The sequence below is a fragment of the Pan troglodytes genome, chromosome 11 (assembly GCF_028858775.2).
Source record: "Pan troglodytes isolate AG18354 chromosome 11, NHGRI_mPanTro3-v2.0_pri, whole genome shotgun sequence".
NCBI classification, from domain to species: Eukaryota; Metazoa; Chordata; class Mammalia; order Primates; family Hominidae; genus Pan; species Pan troglodytes.
In genome coordinates, this window is record NC_072409.2 from 43,080,819 (window position 1) to 43,091,846 (window position 11,028).

General features: G+C 40.4%; 1 protein-coding gene across 1 annotated transcript; it reads left to right on the forward strand.

Moving 5' to 3' along the window:
* The first annotated feature begins 629 nt into the window (after positions 1–629).
* Positions 630–9,726, forward strand: LOC100613448 (metallothionein-1E-like). The gene is made up of 2 exons (XM_054658295.2): positions 630–1,100; positions 6,707–9,726. The coding sequence occupies exon 2, from the start codon at positions 9,339–9,341 to the stop codon at positions 9,600–9,602; it is 264 nt and encodes an 87-aa protein (XP_054514270.1). The 5' UTR covers positions 630–1,100; positions 6,707–9,338; the 3' UTR covers positions 9,603–9,726.
* Positions 9,727–11,028: the final 1,302 nt, after the last annotated feature.

Here is an 11,028-nt window from a genome sequence, read left to right on the forward strand (position 1 = left end):
ACTTCAAGAGACCCACCTACCTTGGCCTCCCAAAGTGTTGGGATTATAGGCATGAGCCACCGTCCCTGGCCCTATATGAACCAATTTGAAAATCTTATCATAAATAGGTCAATTAAGTCTACGCACATTTAATATGACATGTTTAATCTCGACTCTATCATATTACTTCATGTTATAGTTTGGTGTATATTTTATACTATTTATTGTGCTTCTTTCTCTATTTAGTATGTCATTCATATTAATTTTTTTTGAGACAGAGTCTCGCTCTGTTGCCCAGGCTGGAGTGCATTGGTGCCATCTCGGCTCACTGCAACCTCTGCCTCCCGGGTTCAAGTGATTCTCCTGCCTCAGCCTCCCAAGTAGCTGGGACAACAGGCACACACCACCACACCTGGCTAATTTTTCTTGTATTTTTAGTAGAGACGGGGTTTCAGTATGTTGGTCAGGCTGGTCTCGACCTCCTGACCTCAGGTGATCTACCTGCCTTGGCCTCCCAAAGTGCTGGGATTACAGGCGTTAGCCAACACGCCCAGCCATTCATGTTAATTTTTAAGGTTTCTTTTGGTATTTAAGAATATTTTTGTTCTAGTTATTACCTTTGTTTTCATATATTTTATGTTATGGTTTCCCTAACTCCTTTTCTTTCTTTACTTAATCTTTTATGATCTAACCTGTCAGTAGTGTCTTCTGATTCCCACATATTACAACTGGCAGTGATCTTATTCAGCCTTCCCCCTTCTCCTGTTCCTGTCTCCTCTCACTTTTACTGGTATTCTTCCTCTCTGCCAGAATGTATCACCATTATATGTTTTCCACCCATGTTCTCTCCCTTGTTTTACTCCTGGCTCTGCAATTAAACATATTAAGTACTGGTTATTTTGCTGAAGTTTCCTCTATGATCACTTAAGGTTGGATGAAGTCTACTCTCCAGTGTATTCTTCAGGAAGAGCATTAGCACACTGTTCCATGGATAGCTTGGATGGATATTAAATATGTGACTGGCACTTTCTTTCCTTGAGTCCATGAAAATGCTGCTTCACTCCTGCCTGACCTTTTCTGTGGCTGTGAGAAGCCTGATACTCTGCCTGATTTTCTTTCCTGTAAGTAACTGGATCTTTTTGCCTGGAGGCTCTGATGATTTCTTTCCTTTGTCTTTAAAGTCTAATCATTTTACCAGGATATGTTTTAGAGTTAATTGTCTGTTGTCAATTTTCTCATTTACACAGTAAGTTTGCTCTATATGTAGAATGAATTTTTTTTCATTTCCAGAAAGTTATCTTAGAATATAAACTTAAATATTAGCTCTGTTCCAATATTTTGCTTTCCTCTTTAGAGAGCACAATTATTCATATGTTGGACCTTCTCTGTCTGCCTTCCATTTCAACCACTTTCTCTCTGACTCTAACTTCTTTACCTCATTTTAAATCTCTTGGTCATTTGCCTACTTTTCTTCAGTATCCCTTATTAAATTTTTGTTGAATTCTGTTTTCCATTGGGACTTATAATTTGTTCTTCATTTCTGAAATAATTCTTTTTCTTTCGATATGTTTTTTGAGATTAGTCAATTTGTGTGGCATTTCTTCCTGTTTTATGTCCATTTCTATTCTTGGTTTTCTAAAAATTATGATTCTAACATTTTAAAAAAATCCATCTTCATGTATTTGGTTTAGGATATTTAACTGAGTTTGGAGAGTTGTGTAAAGTTTTATTCTACTTTCTGAATTTTTTTTTTTCTTTTGAGGCAGGGTCTCACTCTGTCACCCAGGCTGGAGTGCAGTGGCACAAACATGGCTCACTGCAGCCTCAACCTCCCAGACTCACACAGTTCTCCTACTTCAGCCTCCCGAGTAGCTGGGACCATGAGTGTGAACCACCATGCCTGGATAATTTTTTAAAATTTTTTGTAGAGATGGGGGTATCACTATGTTGCCCAGGATATGAATGTTTTTTTAGAAAACACTTTCATCAGTCAAACATTACAATTAACACTTTCTGTTTTCTTCTTACATTTGCTTTATAGGAAGTCAGTTTGATTTTTTTCTATCTCTGGGTGTTTTGTCAGGAGGGTTCCTAGTTGAGTGTTGTCTTAAGATAGTTTAATTGAAGTGCAATTTATTTAATGGAAAATATTGTTGGCAGTTGTGGTGGTGATGGTGGTAAAGAAAGGGGACTGACAGATGCAGTGGTCAGCTGGTAAATGTTTAACAGCCAGATCTCCAAGAAAAAGTAGCCTGATTGGTAGCATTTGCCATGACACGTGTACTCCCACTACAGCTGATTTTAACCTACCAATGGGGTGTCACCGAACACAGAGTCGTGAAGAGATGATAATAACCAGTCCTCGTGAGCCGTTATGTTTACCGCACATTTTATTTCTCCTTTAATGTGCCCGTCTCACTTCCTTCTTCTCCGTCATGGCAGCATCTTCAAGGGCGAATCCCTTCTCTGTTCTTTCCCAGCAGCACTGCTTCTTCATGGCTGTGGTTTCCAGTGCCGTTCACTGCAAGCCCCCATGCTGTAACTGTGGCTTTCCACTACTATGTCCCGGACATGTGTTCAATACTTAGACACTTACTGTTGGGCTTTTCCGGGGTGAATTTGCCTGTGCTTCATCTGTATCTTCTACTTCCCTGTCTCATTTTTTATGGGCCTCTGAAAGCCCCTTCTCCATACTCTCAGCATCCACAGGCTTGTAGGTGGATGGTAGGACTCTCCTGGGATTTGGTATTTATTTCTCTATCTACAAGTAATTTGAAGACCATGGTATTCTCTGCCACTAATAATGCTAAAGGCATGATTCACGTGTAGTTTTGGGGGTGTTTTTGTTTTTGTTTTTTTAAGAGACAGGGTCTCACTCTGTCACCCAGGCTGGAGTGCAGTGGTGCAATCATAGCTCACTACAGCCTTGAACTCCTGGGCTCAAGCCATTCTGCCTCAGCCTCTCAAGCAGCTGGGACTAAAGGTGCATGCCACCACACCCAGCTAATTTTCTTTCTTTCTTTTTTTAGAAACAGGGTCTCACTATGTTGCCCAGGCTAATCTCGAACTCGTGGCCTCAAGCAGTCCTCCCAGCTCAGCCTATGTGTGGTTTTATTGACACTCATTGGTGATTTTATATTTGAGGGTGGATGTAGAAGAGAGATTTGGATTTAGGCAGCCACCAGTATCTCCCAGCCATCAAAACCCTTCTGGTTTTACTTTTTACTATCAAATTCATTGATTTTTTCAGTTTCATGTTGACCCAGGATGTGAGCTTTTCACTTTATTCCACTTCAAGTGAGATCTAGCCCCTTAGTCTAAGTCTGTGTGCCCCAGTAAGTAAAGCATGGTTTTAATATCCAGTCAGATTGATTAATATGGTGAGTGGTAAATGCCATACCTACAATTCTGGGTCAGTGGGGTTGGTGAATTGATCCAACCAAAACTTCAGGTCAAGTCTCATCCAGCTGTTCCTGTCAGCCTGACCTCAACATATGCCAATTAGGCAGAGATGCTTGGCCTTTGATGGCTGTGACAGAAGGAGAGGGAGGGGAATGTGTCAAAATAAGAGCATTTTGAAGCTGTTTTTAATTTTGATGTCTAATAGAATAGGACAAGTCCTCAATTAAAAGCTATTCAGTGTTCCTGTGGCCTCACTAATCACAAATGCATTTAATCTTCAATTGTTACTTCATCCCATCCCAGTGTGTCCCACTTATTAAAGATTTACTCATCTTTCTGTTTACCACAGTGCCTAGCAAAGATCCATGAGTAAAGCTGCTGATTTGTTAATTAATTTTATTTTACTTTGATTTTATATTGTAAAGCCGTTTTTTTTGAGAACCAACATAGTAAAATCATTGACTCAGCAAAGCACACAGGCTACAACTCCACACGCTCATACACTAGGTCATTCATTCAGTCAGTCAACAAACATTTTGAACACAAGCTCCAGGGACTGTTCTGAGGAATATGGTAATAAGAAAACTAATCTGGCCAGGTGCAGTGGCTCACGCCTGTAATCCCAGCACTTTGGGAGGCCGAGGCGGGCAGATCACGAGGTCAGGAGATAGAGACCATCTTGGCTAACACGGTGAAACCCCGTCTCTACTAAAAATACAAAAAATTAGCCGGGTGTGGTGGCAGGCGCCTGTAGTCCCAGCTACACGGGAGGCTGAGGCAGGAGAATGGCGTGAGCCCACAAGCCTGAGCTTGCAGTGAGCCAAGATCGTGCCACTGCACTCCAGCCTGGGCGACAGAGCGAGACTCTGTCTCAAAAAAAAGATCTCTTAGCATCTAGATTCCCATTGTTTTCACATTCTACTCCAGGTAGCGCTTCTTGATACATGTTAAGATTTAATTTAAAATCTTGCAGCCTTCTTGACTGTTTAAGTATTTTCAACATTTCTGACTATTCACTCTGCATCTTTGAGGCTTCTGAAAAGCAAACCTATTTTTCTTTCTCTCCAAAACACACACACACACACACACACACACACCACACCCATACACGTATACACACAAATACTCACACCTCACAGTGGCGATCTCTGGCTAGCAGAAATATGATTTGTTTTGTTGGTTTGTTTCGCTTTGCTTGCCTATATTTTGAAATTTTCTTCGCTGTAGCAATATGGTTTCTGTAATAATGAACAGTTTGCCTGTTTGTTTGTTTTAACAATAAACTAAACATCAACATTTAAGTTTGCCTCCCAGGCAAATAAATAAAACACCGTTCTGTATTCTTACCAACACTTGGCATTATCAGAAGTTTCCAATTCTGGAAATCCAATGGGCATATAGGGTTATTCAGAGTGGTGTTAAGTTGCATTTCCTGATTATTAATGAGACAGCCATTGGTGTTTTTGTCTTGCTCTGCGTAAAACCTACCTTGTTTTAATTATTACATTAAAATTTTTAAAAAATAATAAATCCTGATATCTGGTAAGACAGCTTCTCCAACCTTGGTCTAAATCTACACTATCCAATATGGTGGATACCCTCTACATGTGTTTATTGAGCCCTGGAAGTGCAGAGTGCAGCTAGTTCAAATTGAGACATGTTGCGAATATAAAATACACATCAGATTTTGAAAGTTTAGTACCAAAAAAGAATATTTGCTGATAATTTTTATATTGATTACATGTTGAAATGATATTTTGAATATCCCTGGTTAAGTAAAATATATTATTAAAATTAATTACAATAATTTCCTTTTACTTTTTAAAATGTGGCTACTAGAAAATTTTAAAATGCATAATGGCTTACATCTTTGGCCCATGTTATATTTCTCTTGGACAGTTCTATTCTAGAACAATCTGATTTTTTAATTTCTTCCTCAGTCAAAATTGGTACGTTACTTTTTATCCTACAAAATTTTCCATTTTGTCTAATCTTTCAAATGTATTAGCATAAAGTTGTTCATAATAATACATTATGATCTTTTAAAATATCTATAGCATTTGTAGTGATGTCTCCCTTTTTATAAGATTCCCAATTTGGGTTATTTGTGGTTTCTCTCTTTTTTCTTGATTAGTCATACCAGAAGTTTGTCAATTATTAATCTCTTTAAAGAACCAACTTTTGACCTTGTTGGTTCTCATTTTATATGTTTGCTTTGTATTTCACTAGCTTCTGCTCCTATATTTATCATTTTCTTTCCATCCTCTTTGTGTTTATTTTGCTGTTTCTTTTTCCAGTTATTGAGATGGAAGTTTGAATTGTTGATTTTCAGACTTTTTCCTATTACATTTTTTTTTTGACAGGGTCTCACTCTGTTGCCCAGGCTGGAGTATAGTGGTACAATCGTGGCTCACTGCAGCCTTGACCTCCTGGTCTCAGCCTCCCAAGTAGCTGAGACCACAGGTGCACACCACCAGGCCCAGCTAATTTTTTTAAATGTTTTTGAAAGATGAGGTCTTGCCTTGTTGCCCAGGCTGGTCTTGGGGGCTTAAGCAGTCCTCCTGCCTCAGCCTCCCAAAGTGCTGGGATTACAGCTATTCTGTTTTATCTTTCATATGTCTTAATATGTATTATTTCATTTTAGTTCAGTTAAGTATTTTCCAAATTTCATTGTGATTTCTTATTTGACTATAATATATTTAGGGTTATCTTACATAATTTTCAACCAAGTGGAAATGTTTCCTTTTAATTATTGATTTTACTTTTAATAATTGATTTCTGACATAATTTCATTGTGATCAAAGAACATTCCTCTGTAAAATTTATTGAGACTTGCTTTTTACCTCCAATATATTGTGAATTTTTGTATATTACTTGTTTGCTTGAAAATAGTGTGTATTGTGCAACTGTTGGGGACAGGATCTACACATCATTTAGTTTAGGCTTGTTAATCATACTCAAATCTTCTATATCAACAATTTTTCTTTCAACTACTGAGCAAAGCGTTTTAAAATTTCCCCTATGATTGTGGGTTTATCTATTTCTTATTTTAGGTGTCACTTTTTGTTTAATATATTGAGGTTATACTATTAGGTACATACAAATTTAAATTTATTTTTATTGTGAATCTAGCCTTGTATCATTATGAACTGGCCCTTAAAGAATACATAAGTAATTATGAACAGAATGTTGATGGAAATATGGAGGTAAAAGCCTTTCTGATGTGGTCTCAGACGTAAATGAGGAGTGTTATTGGATGACGGTGGAAAGGCCATCCTTATTATACAGTGGCAAATAACTTGGCTGAATTGTGTTTGTGTCCTAGTGTTTTGTGGAAGGTAGTACTTGCAAGGGATGAAACTGGATATTTTACTGAGGAGATTTCTAAGCAAAATGTTGAAGAAGTGACTTGGTTCCTCCCAGTTGCTTGTAGTAAAATGCAAGAAGAGAGAAATGAATTGAAAAAGGAATTGTTGAGCAAAAATGAACCAGAGTTTAAAGATTTGGAAAATTTTCTGTCTGTTCATATGACGAAAAATGAGAAAGTGTGTACTGAAGAGAACACTAAGGGTGTGGTGGACCAACCATTTCATAAAGAGATTAGTGTGGCTGTGTACCATGAACTTAATCAGCCATTTCAACAGAGGCCGGGAATACAGATGGGATTACACCTGCAGAGACACTGCTGGCTGGGACTAAAAAAAACAGAACATGGGATGGAATGAAGGAAGGCCGTGACTTTGTGCTATCATCTAGTAAAAGGGATGAAGGGCCCCGAGGCAATTTGGAGGTCCTCTGCCTCCAATTTGAAGGACCATTGCCTTGGTTTCAATAGTCCAGACAGCTTCCAACCAAAGATGTGGAGGCACAATCTTTGCCTGGTAGAGAAGCTAGGGGTGCAACTTCTGGCCAGGAGAGCTGCTGGGGTGGGACCTTTACCCTAGTGGCTCCAGAAGGCAGGGCATGAAACCAAGGATTACTCCCAAGCCTTAAGATTTCATGGAGTTTGCTTTGTAGTTTGGACTTGCTTGGGACTGGGTCACCCCTTCCTTCTGTGTTTCTTGCTTTTGGAATGGGAATGCCTATCCTATGCCTGTCCCACCAATGTATTTTGGAAGTATACAACTTGTTTGGTTTCACAGATTCGCAGCTGGAGAGGAATTTTGCCCCAGGATGAATCATACCTCAAGTCTCACTGTACCTAATTAGAAGATATTTAGAAAAGACTTTGGACTTTAGACATTAGCGTTGTTGCTGGAATGAGTTAAGACTTTGGAGGATGGAATGAATGTACAGATGCTCCTTGACTTAGAATGGGGTTATGTCCCAATAAACCCCTTGTAAGTAAAAAAATATATAAGTAAAAATGCATTCGGTACCCTGATAAACCCATGGTAAAGTCAAAAAATCAGAAGATGCTTTTCAACTTACAGTGGGGTTATTTATTTCCTGATAGACCCATCGCAAAATTTAAAAATTGTAAGTTGAACCATCATATGTTGAGGACAATGTGTATTTGGCACATGAGAAGGACATGAATTTTGGGGGGCCAGGGGTAGAATGCTATGGACTGAACTTATGTGTCTCCCTAAAATTCGTACGTTATGACCCTAGTTCCTAATGTGATGAGGAAATAAATGTTCATTGTTTAGGCCACCCAGTCTATGGTATTCTTTTTGTATCATCTTGCACTGACTAAGACAGGCATTTATGAAATACAGTTGCTCTGGCACTAAAAGGAACAAATGATATGCAGCAGTAAGGATGGGTGTTAAAAAATATTGTGCTGAGTGAAAAATGCCAGACCCTCCCACAACATATCCTCTACGTAATTCCATTTATATGAAGTTCTATCATTGGCAGGACAAATCTAATGTATGTGATTGAGATCAGATCAGTGGTTGCTTTGGGAGTATGAGGTGGGATTAACTGAGAAGGGGTACAGGGAAACTTTCTAGGGGATAGAAATTCTCCGTATCTTCCTCAAGATATTAATTTGTCGAACCCCATGGAACTCTACAATTAAGACCTGTGCATTTCACTGTATGTAAATGATACCTCAGTAGTGTGATCTATATGTGTGTGTATATACATGTGTGCGTGTGTGTGTATCTGTTCTTTGCCCTGCCCCCTTTCCATTCCTGCCCTGAGAAGATAGAAGACCTAGGAAGTAGAGAATGCAGTCCCATAGAAAGGAAGGCAGTCCAAAGGATGGCCATAAAAGAAGTCCTAGAAGGACTGAGAAGGAGAGTGGAGGGTTCCAGCAGGGACGTCTACAAGAAAATGGTGGCCCAGATGGATGACTTCATGAGGAAGCTGGAGGAAGTTGTGGGAAGTTATACCAGGAAGTTATTAAAAGGTGTGAGAAAGAAAACTAAGGAAAAAGAAAGAAAAGCAATCATTAACATGAGGAGGCAGGGGGCAGTAAGGACAGGGGCATGGTCACAGTACCCTACAGTGCTCGGCTGGGAGTAATATGTACATAGGATAATGTAAACACTATGTGTTATTTAATCCTACAATTTGCAATATAATTATATTGAAGGACTGCTGAGGGAGGGCTGAAGGATGGCTCCTTGACCATCATGTGAAGTTAGTAGTTAAAACGGTTGAATCAGAAGAGGTCAGGGTGCACACATTACTTAGAATCAAGAACATGTGAATGCCAGGAAAAAAAATTGCTTAAAAATTATGTGGACTTTAAATTCTATCTACCAGGCCACATTAGTCTTTTCCAGTAACAAAGTTGAACCCTCTAAGGAGATTTCTAGGGCAGTTTGAAAAAGACCCAAAGCTGTTTACTAATGTAGTTTATTAATTAAAGTGGCCCTGGAGTCACACACCACAGGTACTACAATTTGTCATGACATTTGGCCCTCCATGTCCAAGGGTTCCACATACACGGATCAACAAACCTCAGATCAAAATTATTCAAAAAATGAAAATAAAAAATAATAATGCAACCATATGACACCTTCCAGTTGCCTGACTGCCTCTTCACCTTTCCCATGGGAACTCCAGCGTCTCCTTGGCTCAAAACGGACCCCAACAGCTCCTGCACCACTGGCGGCTGCTGGCCCTGTGCTGGCTCCTGCAAATGCAAAGAGTGCAAATGCACCTCCTGCAGGAAGATCTGCTCCTGCTGCCCTGTGGGCTGTGCCAAGTGTGCCCAGGGCTGCATCTGCAAAGGGGCAACAGAGAAGTGCAGCTGCTGTGCCTGATGTGGGGACAGCCCTGCTCCCAGATGTAAATGAAGCAACTTGGATACAAACCTGGATTTTTTTTTTTGTACGACCCTGAGCCATTTGCTACATTCCTTTTTCTATAAATATGTAAATAACAGTAAAACACTTTTGACTTAAAAAAATAATGCAACAATATGAAGTAATACAAATAAAAATACAGTGTTAACAACTATATACATAGCATTTACATTGTTCTAGGTATTATAAGTCATCTAGAGATGATTTAAAGCATATGGGACAGTGTGTGTGGGCTATGTGTACATACTGTACCATTTTATGGAAGAGACCTGAGCATCTGCTGCTTTTTAGCATCCACGGGGGTCCTGAGACCAATCCCCTGAAGATACTTAAGGTTGGCAGTACTCATTTATTTGTTTACTTGTTTTCAGAAGTTCACACTAAAACCAGGTAAGCAAAAATTATTGACGGTAGCTCTGAAGCAAGCAAGAGGGAGGAGCCCTTACCTCCCTGCTGTGGTGTGGCAGGAGTCCCTCTCCTGAAGCCGTTGGCAAGACTAGACCTCTCTCATACATCCCCCACCGCAGCCTCATTATCAGCCAGTCAGTTCAATATGATGTTTCCTCAACTCTCAGATCTTCTGTTCCAAAACCCACCTACAATTTAATAACAGCTTTGCAGCTGACAAGCCTACTTTGACCTGAATTGCAAAATGCATCTCAATTTCAGAAATATTAATATGTGGAAAACCATGTATCTCTCCACCACAGATTCCGTTAAAGGACCCTGGTTTGGGTCTTGTTCCACACCTCCCATCTTGGCCTATTGGTGGAGGTATTTTTGTACAGCTGAACAGTGTCCCAGAGTCCCCCGACAGCTCAGGCCTTCATGCTCTTGGCTATACCGAGTGTTGGCTGCCCACAGCTCTCAACTGAATTCCTCTCTGTGATTTGCCTTCAGCTCAAAACAGCCACTTTCCCGAGTTCATGCCCCTTCCCCAGGACAGCTGTGTCCAGTGGGCGATGGGGCAGGGGTACAAAAGCCCCGCCCTCTGAGGGCTCTTTCCACTTCAGACTTGCCCTGGGGTCGTCGGAGGCCTCGTGGAGACTGCCTTGCAGCTCAGCATCTCTCTGCCTCATCCTGCCTCTTTCTCTTCCTTCACAGATGTTGATCCTGGGAGTACCTCAATAAACTTCAGGAGGCAAATCTCAGAGTCAGCTTCCTGAGGTCCCAAATGGGACAAAGTCTCATTTCAGCCTATTGTCGTTCCCTTCATGCCGTAGGCATTTCAGGGGTTCATGACTGACCACCCCGTCCAGTCTCTGTGCAGACATGAACCCATTACACGTGGAGCCCTCCCTGACTTCCTAAGGCCCTGAGCTGGTGCTTTTCTGGGCCAAGCCCATCATGAGGCTTCTGACAGATGAGGTGACCATCCTGCTCT

What these genes read in the sequence shown, in the direction of transcription:
- LOC100613448 (XM_054658295.2), top strand. Translation starts at nt 9,339, where the DNA reads ATGCAACCATATGACACCTTCCAGTTGCCTGACTGCCTCTTCACCTTT.